The 27,119-nt window shown below is 39.9% G+C and overlaps 1 protein-coding gene across 1 annotated transcript in view; it reads right to left on the minus strand.

Annotated features, from left to right (window-relative positions):
* Positions 1 to 640: 640 nt before the first annotated feature.
* PKP2 (plakophilin 2) overlaps positions 641 to 27,119 on the minus strand; it is a 47,156-nt gene continuing 20,677 nt past the window's right edge. The window contains exons 5-13 of the mRNA XM_080392304.1: positions 24,744 to 24,951; positions 19,439 to 19,616; positions 10,686 to 10,803; positions 9,032 to 9,193; positions 8,148 to 8,321; positions 7,432 to 7,585; positions 3,965 to 4,154; positions 2,886 to 2,973; positions 641 to 1,339 (exon numbers count right to left, since the gene is read on the minus strand). Coding sequence (XP_080248430.1) covers positions 1,271 to 1,339; positions 2,886 to 2,973; positions 3,965 to 4,154; positions 7,432 to 7,585; positions 8,148 to 8,321; positions 9,032 to 9,193; positions 10,686 to 10,803; positions 19,439 to 19,616; positions 24,744 to 24,951 — 1,341 coding nt within the window. The 3' untranslated portion in view covers positions 641 to 1,270. The remainder of the gene's footprint in view (positions 1,340 to 2,885; positions 2,974 to 3,964; positions 4,155 to 7,431; positions 7,586 to 8,147; positions 8,322 to 9,031; positions 9,194 to 10,685; positions 10,804 to 19,438; positions 19,617 to 24,743; positions 24,952 to 27,119) is intronic.

Below are 27,119 nucleotides of genomic sequence, written 5' to 3' on the forward strand. Positions count from 1 at the left end.
GACCAATGCCAGATCATGTCAGCTGATAATCCAATCCACAGATTTTTATATATTTTTATATAAATTTCCCATTGATTTAATGGACAGTTTAACTACTGGTTTGTTGAGATGAATCTTGCTTACTAAAGGTATCAGATGGGTTTTTTTAGTGCTTCTTTTCCCTCTCTGAGGATCATATAATGGGAACATCCTTTAGGTGCTTTGGAATTTTTGTCCTCCTGTTACCTATTCTCACATGTGCAGACATAGTCCTTCAGTTATCACACTGCACGTAATTGCTGTAGGGAGGATGATTTCAAGTAAAAGAATATGAAGCAGGATTAGATGAATACCTTAAGTAGCACAGAACCTAACCTCTTGTATGTGTGTATCTATTAAAAAATAAAGGCAAGACTCCACTCCCTTTGTTATGCACAGATTATCTACAGAATTGTTTTGAAAATATAATTTTCTTAAAATAATCACTGATTCACCAGCAAATAACTCTTCCACCAACTAGCAAAGAATGATGGGTGCAGCCCAAAGTGTGTGAAACATAGTATGTGAAACATAGTGGTTCTAGTTAAAACCCTTTCTGGACACGGTTATAAATTCCAACAGCCACGTGAGGGAGGATGAGAGGAGTAAGGAGTGATAAGACCTATGTAAAATCAGTTTTATTGCTGTTGCTGATGAAATCTCAAAGGAAAGAGGCTTAAGAACCAGTTAGCATGTGAACACAATCAATACAAAAATAATAATTTTAACTTCATTCGTGCTTTTATAATGCAGGTAGTGAAACAGCTTCTTGTGTATACTTACAGTCTGAAGATTCTTATTTAGTGTGTGAGAAGAAACAAAAGGGTGAAAAACTACTATGTCCTTCCTGAGCAGTGTACTTGATGCTTACCCACTGTAGAAAACTATCTGTATAAAATAGTCTGAAAAGAATTTGCTGCCAATCAGCATTTCAAACCTTTCTGTATAAATGTCTGTTAGACTAAAGGCAGTCACCTGAAGGTCTGATTAATGACAAAACTAACCTGGATGAACCTTCACCTAGACATCCTGAAGAATCCATCTTTGGTTATTTTTATGTTGATATATACAGTAACAGCACAGTGATTAGAATTAAAAACATAAACCAGCTACCCTCTGGTCACTCAAGTCTTACATAAAATCAGCCTTTTTTCTGAGATACTTTCTGGTTCATGATGGCAACACCAACCGCGTGAAGATAGTTACGTTAACTGATGTATGATCTCATTTGTCTTCAGTGGTATGCTGTGACTCAATCTTTTAGTGAGTTATAGGCTTTTGTGGTCCGGGTATTGATGAAATCTGCCTTCTTAAAGTCAGCCTTTGGAATGAAAGAAACAGAATAATTCATTATCTTCAGTGCCTGTTCTGCAAGGGAAGGGTGGGTTCAGCTGCCTAAAAGCTTGATATGGAGCCATGGTAGGGGTCTAGGCAGAGTCCTCTACAGGGACAGAAGAGGCATCTCCCAGGAGTGACTCCATTCAGTGTAAGATAGGTGGGATGAATCATTTGAGTTGCTTAACTCTTGCCACTGACCTATTCTTCTAGCTCAGCTCTACAGACTCCTGACTCTTAGGTGACTAATGTCAACTGATATTAACCCTATCTGAATTAAGAGTACTGGGCAATGCCAAAATTACTCAGGATTTTATCAGTCTCATTTGATCAAGTGATTTCTGTTGCTTATTACACTGACTTTTCAAAAATGTCTAGGCCTTAGGTTGCCTACAGTTTTCAGTGCCATACCTGGTATCTCTAGAGGATCCAATTTGTACAGAAACAGCAAGTAATCAGCATTTTTTGACACTCAGATCCAAAAAAATGTGTCTTATAGGTATACCTGAAGTACCAGTAACTTCAGAAAATTCATGCCATGAGGGGTAATCCTGTACAGTCAAGTCAGGAATGCAGTTGCAGAAAAACAGATGACAAAATCCAGTTAAGGGTTTATATGGGTACAGCACCCTTATTCTTGAACACAGATTTCTGGATTGTGGGGCAGTATAATGCTGAGTGTGATGTAAAACTGTTAAAGTATACTACACTACAACTTTTTTTGAGCAAATTTCAACAAAAGATCTGCAAGAAGGAACAAGCTGACTAATCAATGATAAAGGCTATAGCTTGAAAAAATTGAATAGTTTTAGGCTATTGGGAATTTTAGGTGACAAATTCTGAACAGCAAGAGAACAAGGAATGAAAACTGAAATACAGGTTGAAGGTAGGTAGGTAGGTCAGTTGAAGTCAACCCAGCTGTCTGTTGAAAAAGCAGTCCTAGAACTTCAAAAGGAAAGAAACAAACTAGGTTGTTGGCTGATTCATGGTGGTCATGCCGGTTTGAGCTTGACTGTGGCAGTAAAAGTTTGCTAGTACCCTTCCAGGTCCTAGCTTTTTGTCTGAATATAAGTAACATCTGGGCTCCCAAACCATACAAACAACATGAACAAAACGGCTCTGTTTTTAAAACAGGAAGCTGCTTTGCCCTGCCTTTGCTTTGCTGGCACCTTAGGCCCTCTGCGTCAGGTTGGTTCAGTCAGTGGTGGATGGACACCTACTGAGCATCACCTCTCACCACCTGAAACTTCTGTCAGGCAGCAGCTAGGTTTTTTTATAAATTTTGCCACTGGATATAAAACCACAGAGGGAGAGAAAATGAACACAGATGAGAAAAAATTAAGGGCATGCATTACTTGTGCAGGATAGATATATAGATAGATAATAGAAATGCCAAACTCAGAGACCACTTGAAATCCTATCATAGGTTGTTTCTTAACAGTGCAGAAGTGCTGAGGTCCCCAAAGGACAAATGAGAGGGTTCCAGTTCTGAAAGAACAGATAACATGCCTTCTCTTTAACCCAGATCTTACCTTTTTGTAAGCGCTGTGGAGATCAGTATGTGACCACAAGGAGTAGAGGAGGACTGAAGCAGCCCTACTAGCTTTGCTGAACACGTTACTGTGATTTTGCAAAAAGAATGATACAACACGTTTAAATTCCCACTTCATAATCACAATGCATATGCAGACTTCAGCAAAAATAACCTTGTAGCATTTTTTCTGTCTCTCTTACCTCCTAAATGCTGTTTTACTGCTCTGTAGGTATTCTAGCGTGTTTCATGCTGTCCTCACTACTGAAACAAATGAATCATGCCTCCCTGCTTCACTCATTCTTCAAAATTAGGGAGAAATGAAGCACTTCTTTATAGCCTTCATCTTAGAGCAGCTATCATACTATTCATTTTCAGCTGAGGAAAATACACCTCAGCATAACAAGCATTCAAAAGGATCTTTCTAGCAGGTAAAATCTCTGGTTAGTTAGATAGGATTTAAACTATTCAGGGCCTCATGAGGTCTCCTTTACGGAGATGAATTTCCTCTTTCATTTTGTAAAAAGATAGGAAGGCAAACAGAATAATTATTCGTATTCATAAAACATTATTTTTCCAGTAAATATTGGTCACATGTGATTACATATTAAAGAATGATTAAAGGAATTTCAGATATATTCTCTAAAATGTCACTTTATAAACATTTTTTAAGTACAGTTCTGTAAGTTCTGTAAAATGTATCCCTGTGCTTTACTGCTAAAGATTTTCAGGACTGTGTTACAAGGAACAGGAAAGATAGAAATTTTGGGGGGACAGGTAAGATCTGATGGTCAGCCACTATATATATATCAGAATATAGACAAACTTGTGCAGTTATCTTCTGAGGAGTTATTTAAAATGCTGGAACATGGCACATTTAGCTGTGGGTACAAGAGTTATTGTAAGAGATTTTTCTGCATTTCCCAGTATGTGCAATTCTATTCACATCTTGGTCACTTGTTTAAGCTCTCCTGTACCGTGAGATGCAATGGTGTTTCCCTCACAAGTGGCAGAGGTTGCAGTTTCTTTTTTCCCCAGGGAAAGGAGAAGCAAGAGGGGAAGGCTTCTCAACCATCTTACCTGTCATTCATGCTGATGGTAATAATCTTTGGTAGGCCATCAGCATTCAGGAGAAGCCGTGCATTGTGTGAACTGTTCTGTGTCAAATTGAACAAGGTGTAGCAGATGGATGCCGTGGTTTCACAGACAATATCAGAAACCAGGACAGACTCAGGAAGTATTGAGACCAAATCAGGCAAAACCTCTCTAGCTGTAAGTTGGAAGAGAGATAAATAATGCCATTACTAACAGGTGCAGATTTATCTAAGGGTCCTACAAGACCTTATTCCTCCCACTGCCACACATCAGGATGCTGTGCGCTCTCACAGCAGTCGTGCTCATACCTGCATTACACCCCCAGAATTTAGGTTGAGTTGCATCCACACTAAATTGGACAGTATGTAATTTGCCTCTTACAGAATATTAATACCTCATGTACTGTAGTGAGGTCACTAGGCACGTGCTAGCAGCAGGCTGCCACTTCCCAAGGAACCCTGTGTGTCCTATAGGTAATCATGGGTATAGTGGAACACAACCAGGTGAGAAAGGCTGGCTACAGCACAATTAGTGCTGCACTTATCAGTGATCGGCTGTAAGCGGATGCACACACCCAGCCTCTGAGCCAGTGTGTGAGTTATATAATGAGAATGTCATACCCTGAAGTCCAACCCTATTCAAGAAACACCTCATCACTTTGACCGCACTGAATGTGACCCCACCAGCCAACCAAACAGCTCTAGAGAGCAGCTGAGCCCTACTGTACACTGTGACATCCGTGCCACGTGGACCAGAGCTGACAGAGAAAATCACAGCAGTCAGCAAGAGCTCATGCCAGCTGCTCCCACTGTAAGAAGTAGCACTGGGCAATAGCTTGGGGCATTTCGGCCCATTCTCCCCTCCCTATCCATTGTTTCACCTGGACACAGTGCTTTGCTCTGTCAGTTCTGTTCATTCCTCCAGATGGGTGTGTGACAAGGTTCATGCATATTGAGATTAAAGTACATGCCATTTAGAAAAGGACTTTTAAAATGGAATGAACCACCTTCTATGCTTAAGTATTAGTCAAAGCAATCATGTCAGACATGATAGTCCATTTTTTATCATGGAAATATCAGTTCAGATCAAACATCATTTTTTCAAGTAAAATGGGAATTTTTCTAATGCTTTTCAATAATTTTACTTTCACAGATGTTTTATATTAGATTTATCTCAATTTAATATCAAAGGTTCATTTTGCTTGATAAATACAGACACAAGGAAACAGTGTGCCCTTCCAAATGTTTTTCTTTGGTCAAAATTGTTTGGAGAATTTGAACTGAATTCACGCATATTTTCAGTCAGTCAAAAAGAACACCTTCTGATGGAGATAAGATTTATCTGTAATTCCCCCAGTTCTCTCAACCATGGGTAAAGCAAGAAAATGACTGTGAGGCGAAGCGCTTTCCTCCAAAGCTTCCTGCTATTCTGTCTTTCCCACATTCTTTTATAAATTGCTTTTCCTGATGAAATTCCACCTTCTCCTCAGTTTAATTTCTACTCTTTCTGGGGGGTTCATCTCTTGTAATTTTTAACATCTTGTGGATTATCCCTTTGAAATCAGCCCAACAATATGTTATAATATTTTTATTAATAGGGAATGTTCTCTAAGGATTAAATGGTGCTCAGGAGACTGCTCTGCAGAATTGTGGAGGTTAATCAGCCCCATGAGGCAGCTGTATGCCAGTAATTTCCCCTTCCTCCATTGGTGGGTACACAGAAGAGGACAAGGACAACAAATGATGTGAATTTTATCCTATTAGTAGGAAAAGATTTCAAATGTACATTACATTGAAATAAGGATACTCAGAATAGAAATGGCTTCCGATGGGAAAATAATTATAACATATTAGAAATAAGGTTCTCTAAAAAGACTGAACTATTTTGTCTATAGCATCTTCTAGCTTCCATTCTCAAAAAACTTATGCAGGAAAACTGTAAGCTGCAAGCTTCCAAAGCTTTGTGTTTAAAAGAAGAAGATACGAACTTCGCTAGAAGAATTAAAAATGTTCTATGATTTCTTGCAAAGGATTACATAGCTGTGGCAGCACAGAACTCAGCACTCATCTTCCTTTACCCTATATTAAGCAGAAGAAAAACTCCCTCTCCAAATCTGTGTAGATAATTCCATTATCTATTTTTGAAAGTAACATCAATGGAAGTATCTGATGAGGAATACACAATTTAGAGAAAACTGGAGGTTAGAGTCTTTCTTAGTGTAGTGGGTTTATATGGCAAGGTTTTGGCAGCTAGGGGCCTACAGGGGTGGCTTCTCTGGAAAGCTGCTAGAAGCTTCCCCTATGTCTGATGGAGCCAACCAGCCAGCTCCAAGACAGATCTGCTGCTGGCAAAGGCTGAGCCCATCAGTGATGGTGGCAGGGCCTCTGTGATAACATATATAAGAAAGGAAAAAAACCCTCTGCACAACAGCAACAGCAGCCTGAGAGAGGATTGAGAATACATGAGAGCAACAGCTCTGCAGGCGCCCAGGTCAGTGCAGAAGGAGGCAGGAGGTGCTCCAGGTGCTGGAGCAGGGATTCCCCTGCAGCCCATGGTGAAATCCATGGTGAGGCTGGCTGTGCCCGTGCAACAGGTATCCACCTGCAGCTCATGAAGGACCCCACGCCAAAGCAGGTGGATACCTGAAAGAGGCTGTGACCCTGTGGGAAGCCCAGGCTGCAGCAGGCTCCTGGCAGGACCTGTGACCCCACGGGAGACCCATGCTGGAGCAGTCTGTGCCTGAAGGACTGCACCCTATGGAAGGGACCCACGCTGGAGCAGTTCGTGAAGAACTGCAGCCTGTGGGAAGGACTCACGCTGGAGAATTTTTTGCAGAATTGTCTCCTGTGGGAGGGAACCCATGCTGGAGCAGAGGCAGAGCGTGAGGAGCCCTCCCACTGACAAGGAAGTAGTGGCAGAGACAACATGTGATGAACTGACCGCAACCTCTATTCCCCATCCCCTTGTGATGCTGGGCAGGAGAAGGTAGAGAAATCAAGAGTGAAGTTGAACCCAGGAAGAAGGGAGGGGTGGGGGCAAGATGTTTTTAAGTTTTGGGTTTATTTCTTATTCTCCTATTCTGATTTGAATGGTAATAAATTAATTTCCCCAAGTCAGGTCGGTTTTGCCCGTGACGGTAATTGCTGAGTGATGTCCCTGTACTTACCTCAACCCATGAGCCACGCGTTGTATTTTCTCTCCCCTGTCCAGTTGCACAGGGAAGTGACAGAGCAGCTTTTGTGGCCACCTGAAGTCCAGCCAGGGTCAAACCACCACACTTAGGCAAAACTTTTTATTTTCAACCCTGTATAATGACTGCAAGTATCTGACCTAAAAATCTATTAACCTCACATATTGGGGGTTTTTGCACATTTTTTTTTTTAAAGAAGAAAACTTTAAGGTACAAAGAGCAGAGAAGGAAAGCCCAAGAGACATTGTTATTCTTTGCTCACCTATATCGTTTTGAAGAGAGGTGTTGCGAGACAAGTTCCTGAGCAGTGAGACTGCTGTCTTCTTTACCGTCGGGTGGCTTACATGAAGCATAGTTCGAATACTTGGAAGGCCATTTGCCTTCTGAACAACAGTCCGGGCCACTGCAAATGGCATCTGTTATAAGGTACATGGCAATAGTGTGTCATTACTGTGAATGTATAGCCTCACAAAAAATGCAGCAGGTTCTCTACATCAGTTTAAGCATGCATAAAATAGTTTAAATCCAGAGCTACCTATGAGCTGCAACAGAAAAGGAAGGTGATACAAAAGAAGTTTTGAGCTCTCTTTCTCCCATGTGCTCTTCGGCCAGTTCCTCAGACAGAGGCCATTAGTTTCTCCACCACAAAAGTGATCTGTGGTAGTGTGAGAACCTTTTTCTCTCCGCAAGACTGGTTATGTTCCACAAAACCACATTTTGGTGCTTTTAACATCTATTCATGCCTCATTGTGCAGTGAATCAGCAACTTCCACACATGGATGTGTACACAGACTGAGAAGAAGCAGTCCCCGTATTTACCAAGCAAGAAATAGCTGCACTGCTTGATCAAGTCTGTGAGCCAGTGACTCCTCAGTGGTTGTTTGAGCTCAGTGTGGTACACATGTTGCACTGCAGCCCTAAACTCTATGCAATCACACTCAGAACTAAATGACAAGAAAAAGAAAAAAGCTGACTTACTGGTCCAGTGCCAGCTGTGAGGTTCTGAAGAGCTCCCAGGGATGCTTCCTGGGTATAGTTTCTGGTACTTTTTGCTATTAAGGACAGATATATCCTAATCAGTGTGGAATGCCAGAGCGATTCAACACCTCTGGGATTGCTCTTCTCCTCAGGTAGCGGGGTATCCTGCTGCTTCTAAACACATAAACAGATCAAGCTTTTAGACATAGTGACCTTATATGACTTAATGTATCACAAGTGAAACTAGCCATTTTGTAACTCTCTATGACCAAATTATTTGCAGATTGTCAGGCTGTGAACTCAAATTACATGTAAAATTTCAATATTTAATTATACTGGCCACTCTGTCCAAAAAGAGGAGATAGGTATGGGTGGAGCTGCTTCTCATCTCTCAGCAACGGACACTAGGGCCTAATACCTGTTTTCCCTCCAAGAACTCCCAGTTGCCAGGATCTTTGTGATCTGTACCACATGGCATCAAAAGAAGAGGTCCTGAGATGGTGCCAAACCCAGCAAGTCATGGAAGTGACAAGTCACCTTTTGCTGGTTTCACTGGTGAAACCATCAGAATGCCCACTTATAGACAGGGCACTTGCACAATTTCTGTACATGGTCCAGATACCACTTTGATCCATCAGAGGGGATGAAACTGAGTGGCAGTATTCCCCAACTAACAAAAAGTGAATGTCTATGCCATCTTCAGCAGCAGTAGCTGAACAAGATAATGGGTGTTAGCAAAGGCTGTCAGTAAATTTACATTTTTGGGGCCAGTGTCACACAACCAGATACATCAATAACAGATCGGTAAGTAGATTACAGCCTTATTATCCAGAAGTTGCTACAACTGATCAACAAAATATGATGTAACTAAGCATGTGCTTTACCTCTTTTACTTTTCTGCTCCGTGTTCCAAAACAGCCCGGTGTTTTATCATTGCTGGAAATATTTCTTCTTTGCATATATATGCTCTGGGCAAAGCTCTCAGGGAGCTCTATCTCTAGCTGGTAGGAAAGATTGTGAAGAATGCACACACAGTTCTCTGTGGCCTAAAATAACAAAAGAATAGAAATCTTGAAAGCTTTGGCATGAGTTGAAAGGACATGTAGAGACATGGGAAGAGCTTTCAATTTTGGATCTTCAACAACTAACTGCTTCTAATGGCTTACAGAAGAGCTAGTCTTTGTGCCACAGTCATCCACAAGACTGCATTTACACTGATAAATTAAACATGCCCTGGGATGTTCCTGAGCACTGAGGCCAACTGGCACACAGGGCTTGCATTCGGGGCAGGGTGCATGCCTGTTGGAAATGGTCCTGGGACATTATAATTCCTGAGTTGTGCCTGGGAATTGTTTGGGCAAGTGCTATTTGGCACAGACCAGAAGTGTGCCAAGGAATGTTTAAGAGCTTAAGAGTAAAGATGATCACGTACACACCTCGCCGTAGTGTCAGTAAAAGGAAAATTTTGTATCTTTCCTAAGCAAAAAGCCCTTTTCTATCGTAGAACTTTTTTTTTTTTTTTTAAATTAGATGTGCCTTTCTGGGCATGGCTAAGGTCAGGTCTACAATTTCTGAGTGATGAATCTAGTGGCAAATACCTTTATTACCAGTTCCTCCATTTTCGAAAGTAAAAAAGGAATGAGTGGGTTTGAGACAAAATGCAGCAGGGAGCTATTGGCACAAGTGTAATGTGCTGGATTCTCCCTGAAGCTAATGGCATTGAATACAGGGAGATGGAGAAGCTCAAGTAACTAATCCTTGAATAGAGCTACAACAGTGCAGTAATTACTGCTACTCAGCACAACTTAAAGCAGGCACGCTAGAAGAGCCTCACAGCCTGCAGCTAACCTTCTCATAAGTGACAGCTGGTCTTCTCACCCAGCTTCGCCCAGATAATACACGGGCATCTAGCCTAAGCAATGTTCAGGGTTCATCTGCAGTCAGTGGTGGGAGGAAAAGAATAAGAGGAACTGGCTTCTGGAGTAATGTCCTTGTAGTTACTGGCTTAGGCAGCAAGTACAACTTCTAAAAAACTTAGGAAAATTAATCCCATTCTAAATGATGCAAGCTTGTTAATTACACTGACACCCAAAGGGATTTAGGTTCTTCATTTCCTAAGGGGTATCTAGCACTAAATACTAAATACACAGGAGAGTAACCAGATTTTTTTTTTTTTAATTCCAGCTAGCTCCCTGAGACAACTAAAAACATAACATTTGACTCTAAGTGTTTCAGTATCTCTGAAAGCTGTGACTTTATGTCACTTCTTAAAAAAGACAGAAATTTCTAGTGCGCTGTAGTGATTCTGAAAAAGTTTTCCCAATGCTATGGTATGTGATTCCTTTAGATTGCAGGTTAATAATACTTTAAAAAGTTCCTTACTGAACTTTCGTCTTTGGTGGCAGTTCTAAAAGTCCCAGAAATCAGTTTGGCAATTACATCACAACTGTTTCTGAACACTGGTTTCTAAACAACAAAAAACTCAGAAGTTCTGTTAGCAATTTCCCCTAGGAAAAGGCTTTTCAACTCAAAGAATACCTTGTCATTAGGTTCATGGTCTGCAATAGCTCCTTGAATATAATACACAAGAGAATCAATCAATCCGTTGCATTCTCTCATCTTTTTCCTTCCTTCTGGGCCAGCAGAGCTCATGTTTCTGTGTAGGAAGGAATATGTTGGTGAGAAGAGATTTAGTCAAAGATGTTTCCTTGTGTCCCTCCGACAAACTTTTCCAGCTAAATCTTAAAGATACCGAAGTTAAGGTTGACTTCCTCCTTTCTTCAGAGCTGTAAAATAATCTGAGCCTCTGCTAAAGTAAAACTTGCATTTCAGTGCATTCCCAGACAAAAACAAATACTCCAGAAAAACAAACTGTTGTGTTTGGATGGGTAAAGTAAGACCTGACTCAAATCTTAATCTAAAAGTTGAATTAATCATTTTTAAAGTCAAACAAACTAGATCTTTTTTCCATTATTGCATTTTTAATTAATTTTTTAATATTTAGGACAGTAGCTATGTCAAAGTATCAGAGGAAAGATACCTGCAAAATTTTCCATGCACACAAACGTCTTTTAGCATTTACCTACACTAAACCAGTTTTTGATCCAAGATGACTCATCAACAGACACACGTTCTAAGAGTTTTAGTTACATTTGTACATTAACATGTAAATATAACCAATGTCAGTTATGAGGCCAAATTCATGTGGCAATTCAGGTGCTCATGGAAATGCTCTGAGAGGTGCTAGCAGGTCAGAGGGGACATGAGTGCAGCTGAGCTGGTAGGTCAGAGTAGCAGCCTGGCCCCACTGCTGGGCAAAACGTTGAGCAGATGAATTGCAACACAGCTGCCACTGCCATTGCTCACCAGCAGCGTGAGACAAGGAAGAAGAAAAAATACCCCATGCTCAGCTGATTCCCAGCTTCCCAAAGAAGCTGCTGGCATCTAAGCAGAAAAAAGCTGAAGCCACTAGAAGCTGCTTAGTCAGAGGGGAAAATGCCAGATGCCTTCTGCAGATGCCTTCTTCTGTTCTATCACAGCAGCTCAGACACTGCTCTGCACACTTTCTGCTTCCTCAGACTCTAAGAAAGCCACTGTTTGCCCTGTTTTCCACTAACATTTTCCATGCTTTGTGGTAATCCAAGTACAACTTGAAAACTCTTGAAAAGCCAAACATACAATTGCTGCTTGAGTTTGGCTCTATTTAAGCTACTGACTTCCCGGGAAGTAACAACGCAATTTTTGAGTGTAATTATTTTTATAACTGAACAAACTCTTAATTATGGAATGCTGAAATTACAAACCTAGACCTCATTATTTTGGACTCCCGCAGATCTGCTGGCCAAAAGGCTGCACGCAGTATCACATTCCAGCTTCTTTGTTTGAAGTAACATTAAATATAACCCACTCAGCGTCCATCACAAACAGAGAGGGACATGTTGCTTTAGATAATTTCAGGGTGTTTAGTTTGCATGCTTACTTTACCCACTGGAAATTAGAAAGTTTTAAAATTTTATTAATGACAATGCCAGTAAGATGCAGCTTTAAACTTTGCTGTGGCTTATGATTGTAAAATGAATGTACCATTTTATATACTGCCAAAGCATTTCTTATGGTTTTTCCCCCCAGGAAGTACATATTTGGATTAAATACTAATGCACTGTAATTATAGTTTTAGTTTAGGTCGTGCTGTTAACAATATCCCTATTTACGAGTTCATTTATCCTCTTATGGAATTATATATCACAGAACCAATATTCAGATTCCTCTGTAGTAGGCATAGCCTACTATAAACATCCCTTTGGAATTTAATTTTACTTATATATGTCACATTCGAGGCATGTCACCCTTTCATATGTTTATGGTTATGCTGACAGAAATGTACATGTTACAGCCTTTCTAGCTCATAGCAAAAATAGTTTCTGAGGCACACAGACTAAAAATACTATTAAAAGATAAGTGTGGAATTTCCCTCACCAAAGACACTTCAACTGATACAGTATTTCGTTTTGCCACACTACATTATTCTAGAAATCCCTGGACTTTTGACACTTATGATCATGCTGAATGGCTGTGTGAGGAGAGGCCATCACCTGGCCTTGCCATCCAGCATGAATACGGTGGGGCAGAGTTTCATAGCTCAGGAGGCAGAGAAGAGCCTGAATCAGAAGCACTGTCCTGTTGTACAAAGGAAATAAATTAATGAACTCTGTTTTGTTAAGGAGCTTATGCTCTACTGTTCATCCAGTCAGAGATGCTGGTGTTTGTGTGTACGTCTGTACACATATGGCCACTCTATTGTTCACCTTTTAGGGGCTGGGAAGGGAAGAGCTCCTGCTCTCCTGCTCACCCAAGTACAGTTGTAAACACCTTACTCTGAATAGGGTCAGAGTTGGTTTGAAGGCAGAGAAGAGCATTTCAAGCAAAACCTTGTTGAAAGTTTGTTTGCTAATTGAAGCTTGAGAAATTCCAGGAAATAAAAATCATATTAGATTGGGAAAAAATGAATGTTTCTGAGAAGTGTCACAGAAACATAAATGTAAAAAATAATTTTTTTGAAACAATTAAAATTGCAAAACTGACTTCATCTTGGCTTCCTAAGATTTGAGGTTCCTGTCAACTGGAACGCCTCCCTCTGAGCTCAGGAGTTGGACTATCGTAGTGGAGCTCCTGAAGGCCTTGAAATACCCAGTGCTTGGACAATTGCCATGGTTGGGTTGGCCCAGTAATGTGGCTTGTGGCAACCCCCATGGTGAGACTTCAAGCCTACCTAGAAATCTTCAGGTCTGCTGTGCAAGTTTGTTTTACTTCATTTTCATCAGAAGTACACTGAGACAAATACATCTGTGGAAAAAAGAATCAACTGGAGTCAAGATCAAGAGTCTTCTCATAGAAAAGCTCTTCTGCTACCCTGTTTCGGTATTGAACGGTTGGGAGAATAGAGCTTGGAGAGAAGACAGCCGTAGGGAGATTGCTGCTTGTAGGAATGCTCTCCTTTGCATGACTCAGAACTTAGTTTTGGCATCATCTAACTATTAAAACTCTCTGACTTCTGGCATGCTTAAATATGGTAATCCTGGTGACATGCCCTAACTATACCACCTGCTAATGTGGACGCATTGTATCTATCCACATGCCTTGTTTATCTCATCCCTTATCTGCTGCTTCTGTTCTCTCTTGCACAGATGCATGGTGTAACTATATATCTGTAACTGAAATAGCCATTTGCCCATGTTCCTGTGGCATTTGTCGAGGATCAGCTAATTTCCTGCTGGGAAATACTGTTTTAATCCAGAGATGTGAGGTAAATACAAAGAAATGTAACATATTAAAATCAGGTGTGATTTTGGAAGAAACAGAATGGCACCAAATGAAACGGATACTCCCTTTACGCCAGCACTGAGTCACACACTGGTGACTATGTTTGAAAAGGTTTTTGCACTGCTGTGAATGATCCACATGACTGATAAGAAGAGGGCTTTTGCTCCTCAGACTCATTCTGCTGAAACTGGTGATTTGAATTTAACTCAATTATGTGATAAAAATTTCCTGAAGTAGTTTGGGGAATTCTATTCCCTTCATGCATTACACAGTTCAAAAATGCAACAGGGAGGGAAAGGTATCTGGGATCTACTCAGTAACTACAGGCACCAGGCTGCAAGCTGCTTGCTGGAAATGACAAAATTCCTTTCAGGAATTGGGGGAGCAGATAAACTGAAGAGGAGGCAAGAGAAGATAAGAATGGGTGGAAATAAACTTAAAGGAATGGCAATGATATGCAAGAGGCCTTGGTTCAAAGACTTTTTATCATCAGTCATTTGCTTTATGTTCTTTTAGAAGCTTCTATTATGAAACTGAGCTGCCACTACGCTTTTCAACACACGGTGAGAGCTTTGGCTTCACTTCTCTTCGGAGCAAATGGAAGTTGATGTTTATGCAGCCTTGTGGTCTGAAATGCAATGATACTACTTCCTCCAACTACAGTTTTCCACTGTCTTGTGGGTTACTGTGTAATTCACAAAGAGCTGAAAAGGGAGCAGCGACAGACTTCAGCATTGCAGAACTTTTGGGAACTGGCATTTTAAGGTAAAAACTGAACAAGATCATTAACAGCTTTCAAACTATAACACAATCTTCTACTAAGCCTTCCTTTTAATCAGAGGAAAAGTTATGCCAGAAATCCACTTATGTATATAAATAATATTCAAACCCATATATTCTGCATGCTGGTGGTATCTTACCCTTTCAGACTCAGTGGAGTATGGAGGAGGAGACTAAGTATCTTGAAGACTTCTACTCATTTGTATTGGAACTGGAGAGAGAACTATTAAGTGTAGGACTGTCAGGCCAAGAAAAAGTGACTTTACCTTTAAAAAACAACAAGACTTGTCTGCAAAATCCTGCAATACCCCTCTAGATAGTTCAATATACCAATTCTACTTGTTCAGCCTGTCAGGCAACCAGTGAAGTCTTTTGATTTGACTTACTCTGCCTGTTCAGGGCACAGTGCTTTTTATCATATTTGAAAGGAGGTTGTAGGAAGGTGGGGCTAGGTCTCTTCTCCCAGGTAACAAGCGACAGGACAAGAGGAAACAGCCTCAAGTTGTACCAGGGGAGGTTTAGTTTGGATATTAGGAAAAATTTCTTCACTGATAGGGTGGTGAAGCACTGGAATAGTCTGCCCAGAGAGGTGGTGGAATCACCATCCATGGAGAAGTTTGAAAAACACATAGATGCAGTGCTTAGGGACATAGTTTAATGATGAACTTGGTAGTCCTGCGTTAATGGTTGGACTTGATGATCTCAAAGGTCTTTTCCAACCTAAATGATTCTATGATTCTAGTACCATTATTTATTCTAACTGCTACTGCAGAATTGTGTGGTGTACACTGCTTTGTTTTATTATGTTAAGTTTTGTGACCTGTGATTTCTGCAAAACTATGTCAGAAGCAAAGCTTTAAAACAAACTACAGACCTAGAGAATGGGATTAACAAATCCTTCTAACATCAGACTTCCTTATCATTGACTGCATACACTGACACCGGCAGCCATAATTCAGGACTCGGCAATACTTCTATCTATTTGTTAGATCTCTGGTTAGCAGAATGGGGGGTGTTCTGGTCATTCACTCATTCCAGTGTTAGTATCTGCAATATTATCTGTTAGATGTGGATTCACTTCTCCTGATATTCTGTCAAAAACGATGAAGAAAACTTTAATTTATTAGTTGGTAACTCTGTGGCACAGCACATGTGCCCATGTCAGATGATAGTGTTAGATTTGAACTGTGGGTGTCCCTTTCAGTCTATAGGTGTATGTACATTTTTGAAAAGAAGTTTTGGCATTCTTCTATGACTAAGTACTATACTATGCATAATGTATTGCACTTCAAAGTACTATTTTTACCCTGTAATAGAAGCTGCAGGCTATAGACTTTATCAACATGCACAACAAACATGTTAGCATTACAAAAGGGAAGACTAATTACAGATTTATGTTCTGGCAAATATATATACTCTACTTCATTAGTAACATCATTCCCTCAGTGCACGGTATTTTTTACTTTGTGGTGTGCTCTTCTTTTAGTCTTCAGCATTTCTTTGTGCAGAGTTGTTGCTTCTTTTTTTAATAATACATAAGGAAGGAATACTTCCAATGACCTAATTTGTGAAGTGTGTTAATTTCCAATAAACAGATGCAAACTGGTTAATCTTAAAAATCTTGGATTTTTGGTCTGTACAAATATGGTAAGCCTCATAAAAAACTATTCTCTACTAGAAAGTATGTTGTCAATCCTGTAGATCAACTTTACGTGTGAATTTTCAAGCCCTTCTTTTTTAAATTATAATTTCCAGTGTTTAAGCTCTTAAATGAGAAGGACATCATACTTTTAAAATAGGTAATGTATCCTTGAGCATCTAGATAAGGCCAGTCCGAGCTACTTTTCATTAAGGTTGCAGAGCTAACCGTGATTCTGGAGCAGCCTCTCTCATTGACTTTCTGTACAGTGTAAGGTATGTTCAGGATTTACTTTAATTAAAAACAATGCAGCTACTGTTATGCCTTATTTGTCACATATCAAGTCACGTCAAATCACTGCAACAAGCTCAGAAAGAGTAATAACACAGTAAAACTGATGTGCCCCCATCAGCTGGCTCAAAGGGAAGAGATGGTTCTGTAGTCCAAATGCAGGAGAGGAACAGGTCATGCCACCACTGAGCAGCACACCTAACAGCCAGACTGGTTTCTGTACAAATGCAGCTTTGGATAATTAACATAAAAAAAGACAACCTGCTTCCACTACTAGCATTAGCTAGAGACATTTTATTATGGATAGTTAATGTTTCTCTGTATTTGCTTTTGAGCCATCAGAGTAAATAAAATTTAATTATTATTTAGAGATGAAGCTAATTAGTAGTTAGTCGGCTGACAGGAGTTCCTCCAGAAAAAGGTGCTTTATTGTTGAGTATTTTGTATAGCTAACAATTCATTTGTCCTCTGAAACCACATGAGTAAGATATGGAGCTATTTGCACAGTAAAAATTCATACAATATAGATACAACTACTCTGCTATAGGACACATTAGCAAAGCAGGTATGTGCAAAGAAAAATTGGGCAGCTTAAAAGCCTCTAAATTTCAAACTTAATTCCTTGTACTTTACTAAGAAGAGTTTAAAACTCAGGCCACACCTTTGAACTCATACATTACTCATTATTTCGAACTATGTCCTTTCATGCATTTTTGAATGTGTAAACAAAAGACATGCACCTCTTTATACTCATATTTGTTTTTCCTTAACGTGCAATGAATTTAAACTCACAAAGGGCCACAGTTTCATGGACAGTTATTTTAAAAGGTGTTTTTATTAAAGATGTGATTTTTATACTTCAGCTGCCCCTGTGTTCATGAGGCTATCAGCTGACTGCAGTAGTAAATGTACAACTATAAATCTATTCATCCACCCCTTGGCTGCAACCTAGCCTCAATTTACTTGAATACGTGCAGAAAGTTGGACAGTGTTTACTTCAGTTTAAAAAAATGGCTTTTTCCTAATTTAGGTTAAGTCATTTTCTAATCAGTTTAGCTATAGTTTATGACACATCAAAGTAAGCATATTTGGCAGCAGCTGAAGACTAAATACTTCTATGTGCTTGCAGGTGCCATGTCCCCTTTCTGAGTCATCTGTTTAGATGAGAATTGATTATGGCTGAAGGTTAACTTTATTAATTTATCCAAAGGGACCCTGGAGATGCTATGGAATGTAACTATTAGTTGTGGTTTATATGCTGATGAGAAAAGTAGGGTGACTTGGCCGCTGATGAGCATGTTCTGCTTATTATCCAAAGGACTGCTCCCATGGTAAAGCTGGTAGGACTCAGCAGGTACTACAGCAGGTGAGCAGAGTTTACCCAGCACAAGTGGCAGAAAATACTGTGGTTCTATTAATACCTAATATTGCTGTGGATGAAGATGACTTGCTCAGTCTCTTGAAAGAAAATTCCAGGTACACAAGCACTTCAATTGTCCCACTGATGGACCAGATGACACCAGAACTAATCCTTCAACTACGCTAGTCTTTTGGTAGCCCAAATGGCACTTACAGGGCTATAGAACAGTAAAGTACAAAGGGAAGAAACTGTGAGAGAAAGCTGCCAACTTTGTGGTTCTTATGGGGAATGCTAACACTCTTGGGTGTCTGAACCTGAGACTGCACAAAGGAACCATCCACAATGAGTTATCCACTGTAAACAGCATTGCCACTGCTTGAATAAAACATACATGACAACAAATTTCTGTTGAGGCTACCCTGAAACAATGATATGTGTATACAGTGAATTTTCTTTACTCTTCATAGAAGACTAGTTTCTTGTTCACATAGAATCAAATTCTCTAAATGGAGGCATGCAATGATAAAAACTCTTATTGTTGCCTATAACTGTGTTTTGGTCCAGCACAACTACAAAATTGTATTTCAAAGAAATAAACCTTATTGCTTTACCTGCATTAGTCTAGGACTCTTCACGGGGTTTTGCACTGTTACTTTTCAAAAAATGCAATCATTAATCTGTTCTGTGAGCCAGGAGTATAGACACATACTCAAGCAATGTATAAGAGTCATAATTGTTCCAAGTTTTTAGAGTAGGTATATTTTCATGTGACTTCAGTGTATAGTTTCTTCTTATGCTTCAGAAATTTTAGAAATCAAAACGAAGCAGGAATTGCTTATGAAAAAAGGTATTAACAAAGTAATTATAAAGGATACTTATGTAAGTCAAAGAACTGTACATCCTATGAAAGTGTCACTCTTGCATTTGTATCAGCAGATCATACAACTTTAGGGTTCTTTAAGTTACTGCTAGCTTTTCTCCAATGCTCATTTGTAAAACCACTCCTACAACCATTTAAAAAAAGCTTTGGGTTTACTACTATCATCTGTCAGGGGCTAATACTATACATCATACCAAGAACTATTATCCAGTGAAGGATTTCTTTGACTTCAATACAGGCATGCACTGCAACCACCCCTCTGATTACTATCTTCTGTTGTGAGTATATTTAGTCTGTAGCACACCCAACAAATCAATATACACAAGCCTTATAAAGAAAGCTGTTTTCATTGTATTGAGCAGTAATTCTTCTGGTCTGACACACTTGAGGCATTTCAAAATATGATCTGTCTGCAAAGTCTTCTCTTGGAGCCATCAAAGTTCAAAGCAAGAAAGAAAACAAGTGTGCAGGACTGTTTTGTCATTACTATTGTTTTGTGCACCTGTAGACTGAGTGCTCACCTCAAGCATCCTGTGGCATTGTAGAAGATATCAGGGTCAGGTAGAACACTTGACTTGGGGTAATCTCGATCTGGCCAACCCGAGTAAGGGATGAGAACAGCTTCGGTCAGTGTCTGCAGGGCTTCTCTAATCAACAGGTGCTTCAGCTGGTCATTTGAAGACAAATTCCACAACAAACCTGAAATATCCAAAATAAAATCAGAGTGGCAAAAAGACTCCCCCATGGTTTGAAAGACCTAATCTCAAACTCCTTGATGTTAATGAGTGAAGGAGCCTGCCTGGCACTTGATACCCTGAAGAGGAGCAGAAGGGTGATAAGAGTTCATCAGCCCCGATCTGAGGGCATGGAAATGGGGCAAAATAAGGGGCACAATTATCCACGTAATTGAAGTCAGCTCTCTAGCCTAACACCTGACTAAGAAGCACAGATTTCCCATGGCTCTTCATGTGCCTTGCCCATCTGCAGCAACCACCTTCTCCATTACCAAAGTGACACAAGCTAAACAGAGCTGACACCACTGACACTAGTGATCTTTCTCCACACATCCAGGGAGGAATTTGTCCTTTCTAGATACCTGGCAGGACTAGTAACACTTCCAAGTAAAGACCACTGAGCAGGAGAAAAAAATCACATGCAAAGGGTGTAGATGGGAGGTACAGAGTGAGCTTATAGGTCTTTGGAAATCTGCTGGAATACAAGAGATGTCTATTACCAAGTTTTTCTAACACTTGATAGCAAAATTCCTCGTAAGAGGGAAAGCTGTTAAACACTGCCTCGCTGTTACTGTCCAGACATTTGTCGCTAAACAAATAATTGAGTAATGCCACATACCTTATCTACTCACAGTCTCCAAACACCAAAACAACTCTCAATTATAAACTTGTATCACCGATCAGATTTGCTTATGTTTTATTTCAATAGATGACAATTCTTTTTAAAGTACTCTTCCCCTGGACAAATACATGTATTTCTGCTTTTCACTACAAAAGCATTAATTGTTTCCCCATCTTGCTGCTCTAAGTTTCACAGGCCTCCTCCTCCAAATACTAGCAGAGTATGTTCCTTCCATCAGTTCACAGCAAAAAAAAAAAAAAAAAAAAAGTTTCTTCTGTATCTGCTCACACTTTGAATTTAATTTCATCTATTGTGGGCAACAGTAAAATCAAAACAAAGGCCAGCCAGAAGGAGCCCATTCCTTCTTCTGGGATCAGCTCTTCAGAGACTGAATTTGAGGATAAAAGGAAGAATGTACTTTCCTGAAGGATAAATAAGGCATATAAGATATCAGACATGCAGTCCAAAGGGAATTGGTGAGGGAAGCAGATTAAGAAAAGAATGGCTCAAATGCAAGGGCACGAGGAGAATATCATATTGAAAGGCACAACTGCATTTTGAATTATAGACAGATACCTAGAACAGAGGTGTCAGAACAGAATTTGAGATGTTGCTTACACTGTAAATTTTCCAACAAAAATCCTACCTTTACCCACAAGCACTGTCTTACTGGGCTCTGAAAGTTTCTCAGTAACATTCTGCATGTGCATGAATTTGTTCACATTAGAAAATGTCTTTAGGGGCGGGCTCCCTCCTTGCAGCTATGCTATAATGTATTCATAGGGGCACAGTTTTCCCTTAGATGGTTATTTGGGAAAAAGGGTGAGGTCTCCATTTAAACTTACATTTCTTTTAATGACAGTTATGTTTGTGCTGTAATCTTCCCTGCAGTAAAAAATTTCCTTTCATTCCTTAGATTTATGCTGCATGATAACAAGATCAAGCCTGGAGGCTCATCTGGCTGACCTTCAAAAGCTAATCTTCTTTGGTTTTTTCATACCACAGCCATTTTACTGTTCCTCAGCATGCTCTCCAACTACTACAAAATATCATTCCTGTCTTGGCTTCTGCACTGACTCCAAATGACATCCTCTCCTACTATTCAGGAGTAACCTCATTCCTTTCCTAAGAGATTTGCAAGAAGTTTGTTTGTATGTCAAAGGACAAAGCCTTTGTTCTTTTACTTACTTGTATCAATGATTTTATGAAAATTCAGTCAATGTAATCTTGAGGAGGTCTCATTCCCCCTAAGAAGAGGATATATAAGCACAGAAACTGGACAGAGAAACCAGGCAGTTATTTTCTGCACAGGGGCATTAGGTTAACATGTCCCTGGCACCTTTCAAACCATTGTCATAAGCACAAAGCCACTTTTGTGGGGGTACTGGTTTGGTGCTTTTTGTGCATTCTCCTGGGATCCACAGGCTGTGAGGCAGAGCACAGCACTTGATGAAATCATCGTTTATCTCCCTACATTTTCATTGCTTTCAGTCTTTTCACTGTGCTCAGACTGTATTCCTCAGCCTAGGTCTTGAAGAAAATACAGGCCATCAAAATATTGTTTAAGAATATATGATATGATATTAGGCATTAATATTAGGCATGCATTTGGCTGTATTAACACTGCAGATACTAATAAGCCAGTGACCTTAAAGATAAGCTTCTAAGGCTGACGTGTACTTATTTCACGTGCACAAGTATTAGATGACATTTCTGACAGGTAATGAAGTATAGGATGCGAAAACCTCTGTGTCCCAGAATTTTAACTTCCTGCTCTCCAACAACTTCCTTATCTTTGTGTGTTTTTGTCAGGTGGAGTGCTCTGGTGCCATGCTTCCTACACAGCAACAGAAACAAAAAAGCTGAGCTTAGACATCTTTATTAATGAGTATCATACACTTTCAATCCTTGGACAGGAGTCTGTAGCTAGAGTTCAGTGTGGTATTAGGTACCAAGTCTATTTTACTAATCTCTTATGAGGGAACACATTCAGCTAATTATCATATCACACGTTTGGAAGTCTCTAATTTACAGTCAGAGTAGGGAAGCAATAAGTATGATGTGGAAAGATAGGTGGGTTTGTCATGCTGACCAGGTGGAAGTCCAAAACTTCAGCATTAACCTGGAAGCGCTACAACACCACAGTGCAATTGCAGACACAGCTATCATATTCCACTAGTCCTGCAGGAAGCCAAAGGTAACTCAAGAGGAGAAACAAAACTTGTAGGTGAGCTATCAATTGGACAGGGAAACTGTTGGTCAGCAGGGTTTAACTGTTTTGGTAGAAAAGCACTCAGAGGTCTGCATTGTGCTTGGAAAACCCTTACATTACAGCCCTTCTCAGGGTAGATAGTCAGTCTGAACAGGTCAGTAATTCCCGTGTTTCCTAGATATCACTGTACGTGTCAAGATCATCTGGAAGCACTGACCTTAGTAAGCATATGCTTAACAGTGACTGTCTACCTCCTGTCTGCAGTCCACTCGTGCCTATCTTTCAAGTGTGGGCTGGAAAACTGGCTGGAAGCAAAGTTAATATTCTCACAGAAATTCAGTCAGCCAGGATGCCCTTTGCAGTGTAGGCTCCTTGCAGCTTGCTGGGGAGCTGGAAGAATCGCTCAAGTGATGGCAAAAAGTATGCCCTAGTGTCATTTTCACCAGTACACTTCCTCCTGACTGCACATTTGGTCTTGAACAAAGCAAGAAATACTTCTCTCCTGGTGTAATTTTTAAAGCCATCCCTTGCAACTAATATGAATAAAAGTATATCAGAGTATTTTGCTTTACACAAACTACAACATACTGCTTAAATATTTTCTTGGTGCCTTGTATGTTTTGTAAGTAATCATGTTCAATGACAGCAGTAATTGCAGAAAGAAGGTGCTCCTTAATCCATTTTCACACTGGTGAAGGGGAAGACAGTAATATTCACGATATCCATAATAAGTTATCCTGCACAAACAGTCAAAGCTTTTGTCAGAAATGATGAAATTGCTATCAAGAAAAGACCATTAGCTTTCTGGTCACCGTACCACCATTTTCACTGCTTCCCTCACTGGTGTGTAATTGCACTGAAAGACAACAAACTATGCTGTTACTAAGTGACCCAATTCTGCATCTAATGAATGTGAAAAACTTTAAAACATTTTAATGTTGCAGAGCTGTAGAACTGAGCCAAAAGAGCCAACAATACAAAGCTTTGTTCTCCAGCTTAGGGAACACAGTATTTCAAACACTTAAAAAAATACAAAATTACAGAAGGTCTCAACATGCCTTTGCTTCAAGGCAGGGCTGCTTGACACTCTCTGTATCTTCTCAAGCACTGTTATTTTAATAGCTTGCATTCCTCGTATCTTTAAAGATCACCTGAAATAAATCCCCATTCATTTATTCATAATGTTTTCTTCTATTTATAAGATAGGAGCCTGCTCTTCCTTTGCCTGCTAACTAGAATGAATATGGGTCACAAGCAGCTGACTTCCCAGAGGCACACTATGGTCAAGCAGGGGGGCAGGGATGAAGTAATGGACATTTCTTAACTGGTTGCTGCAAAGCCAACAGGGCAGTATCCACAGGTTTCTTTGTGAGTAACGGTGGACACTTCATCCCATTATTCCTTCTGCTGCACTGATGTACAACAAGGGGTATAATATGGGGTTTCTGATCCAAAGGGCTCTTCCTTCAAAATTGTAGTGGGCCCTACTAATTTTTAACAGTTCTTCCTCAAGGACATTGGAAATAAAAGGATGAGAACATAAGCCCTGCAAAGAATGAATCCACAATACAGGTCACTCCACAGATGGTGCCACAGATATTTACAGCCAATGGACGTCCTGCAGGAATTCCCTCTCCTACACACAGAAAGGAAGCATGTTGTTGCTATGGCAGTTTTCTGTTTGTCACAGATCTCAGACAGACTCAGGTGTAAATAGATAGAAATGAGAAAGCTCAGAGCAGAAATTTGGGGCAGGAGGGTATGTGGAGAGTAGGACGACCACTTTCTACCTATAACACCTGACAGTTCTGGGGGACAGTCTTCAACAAGGAGGTCCCAGTATGCAGTGGCAGCACAGTGTCAAAAAGTGAGGGCTGAGCTGCTGCTTAAGTAGCAAGCATTAGTTATGGTCCCAGGCATCTCCGGGACTGCTCTGATCACTGCTCACCAAAATGGTTCTACAGAATTTGCTATTTGGAGCCTCACTTTCTTTTCTGGAATATCTAGGACTTTAAGCTTCCTGCAAACAGACTCATGTAATTTTTGAAGAAGTTTTTAAGAGGGGAAGTTGCAGTTCTTAGTCCCTTCTTACTGTCTTAAAGACTTGTCTTGAGTAAGGACCTTGGAATTTCACCATAAGGGAAGACCTTAGAATAGGTGACAATGTTCTTGTATTTTGTCACTACACAATCAGGTACTTCACAGGGAAAATTTTTATGTTACTTAAAACTTAGTGCTTGACTTGCAGAAAACACTACCTGTTATTTGCTTTTTAGTCTCTACGTCCCTTGTGTGTCGGAGTAGGCGGAGCAAGAGTGGGATCCCTTTCTGCTCTGACACTTCCAGTTTGTTGTCATTGTCCTCAAACACCAAATTTCTCAAAGCACCACATGCTGCCCGCTGAATGTCCTCATTCTGAACATCAAGAAGCTGTAAAAGTTTGGGGATACCACCAAGCGAGAAAACCTGTGAGGAAAACAAAACACAGCAGAGAATAGTTAGATACTGTAAATGACAAACTTCACTCTTCCCTCCAGCAAAACTTTAAATAGTCATAGGGACTTTTTTTGTTTGCTCCTATTTGAAAGACTTGAACCACAGATCATTAATCATCTGGACATGACTGTTAACTTCTGGGATTTCATATGAGTCATAGTTAAAATCCACAACTAAGGCAGGCATCATATTTTAATAATTAATGTAAGAGAATGAAACTAAATCTCTTCCAGCTTTGCTTTAGATTTCTACTCTCTGACAAGACATTTAATCGCTCTGTATTTTAGCTTCCATGTTGGTGAAACGGATGTTTGAGATTTAACTCCAGAATATTTTATAAATTGCTTTGAGATTTCTGGATGTAAAATGTTCCTGATGTGCCAAGTTTGGGGTTTTTTCTCAGCAGCCAGCCTGATGGAAAGACAATATTTTCTGTTTTTCTCTGGTAACTTCTGTGCACGTATTGAAAGTGCATTAAATAAGAATACATTATACTTAGTACTTCTTATCTGTGCCATACTGAGAAAAAAATAATGACGTAGCAAACTTCAAAATGTAGACCAATAAACATTGTATGCTAGTTAACTACCGAACCACCCACATTTAACAAAGACTACTCTTCAATGTCTAACTCTTTAGAAAATGGGTTTTGGCCTCAAATGAATGAAGAATTAAGAAGATGTTACTTTATAGCAGCTGCACGGAAACAAATAGTTTCCAAGTTCTACATGCTGTGGCAAATGATGAGTCCCACATGAGCTGTGATGTGGCATAAGCAAGCCTTGGCTCATTCAGAAATGAGTTTACTATGGAAAATACTTTACACTCATGTACAATGGAGGACGGTTTCCTCCAGCATCTCAAAATGCCATACGGTTTTGTGGATAAACTCATCCTTGTGTAGAATCAACAGCATGTGAAAGACTTAGAAATCTGATACAACTGTTTTGAGTTGTCCAGAGTTTAATGGTAAAAAGAATTCAATATGGCCAACAGGTGTTGGCAACATGAAGAAAATAAATGTAACAAAACCTTTTGCCCTTCATGCCCTGACAGACTATACTGCCTGCTTGCCTTCCCTCTGATTCAGTTGTACAAAAGGCACAGTTTCTTGCTACTGCGCTGCTGACCTGGTTGCCCCTGCATTCATTCAGCGATCGTCTAGATGCTAGCAGAATGATATAGTGAAATATATATCTTAAAGGTAAGTGGAGCATAAAGCAGGCTGAAGGCACATCAACCTATTTTATTACAGTAGATAAGCCCTTTTGACACTGATACTGTAGCTGATTTTTTTTTAAAACATTGATGCACTATTTCTGTTGGTAATTTTAAGGGATTTATAGCTGTTGTAAAAAAAGTGGTGTTATTTTGACCTAATATACAGAAAAGAGTTTACAAAAGTTTTTGATTGGTCTTCCTAAATTTTCATCGGTAGGCAAAACTCCCCAAAACACTGTAAGACCACAAGTTCACAAGAAAAAGAAAAGCCACAAGACCCACAGACTATCAAGTATCAGGGCACAAAGCATCGGGAGACAAAGAAAAGGAATGCAGGATGAATGGCTAAAAAGGGGAAATGAAAATGCCAACGTGAACAAGCCTGATGGGCACCAAACAGAAAAAATCAGCTGGGAAAAGTGGGATAGACAGCAAAATAGAAGAGGGCTTCAGGCTGACTGCTCCAATTTGAACTCTTACTCATCCACTTGTTTTTCCAGGAAGCTGCCAGAGAGAGGTTTGAATAATAAACCACATTCAAACATCCAGTTCTGAAGCTCTGTCCTCAGACAGAAGACCACTAATTGTACTGCTGTTTTTTTCCAAAACAGACTTTGATCTACTGTGAAGCAAGTTAAAACTACCAAAGGACTGAGTGATGCTTGGCTGACACTGAACTGGACTGCATATACATGAATATGGAGTTAACGCTGAGATAATACAAAACAAAGCAGGTGTAAGAATTTTTTTTAATGGTTGAAATAGACAACCACCTTACACATTAATGTATAGAACTGTTCAGCCAGAGAGCCATAATTGTGTTCAATAGTGAAATTTGAAGAAAAGGAAGAAATTAATATTTTTAATATGCCCTTTCAAAACCCTTGTCAGAGACTTAACAAGTCTCTCATATGAGA

This window comes from Falco punctatus (genome assembly GCF_963210335.1).
Source record: "Falco punctatus genome assembly, chromosome: 6".
Lineage (NCBI taxonomy): Eukaryota > Metazoa > Chordata > Aves > Falconiformes > Falconidae > Falco > Falco punctatus.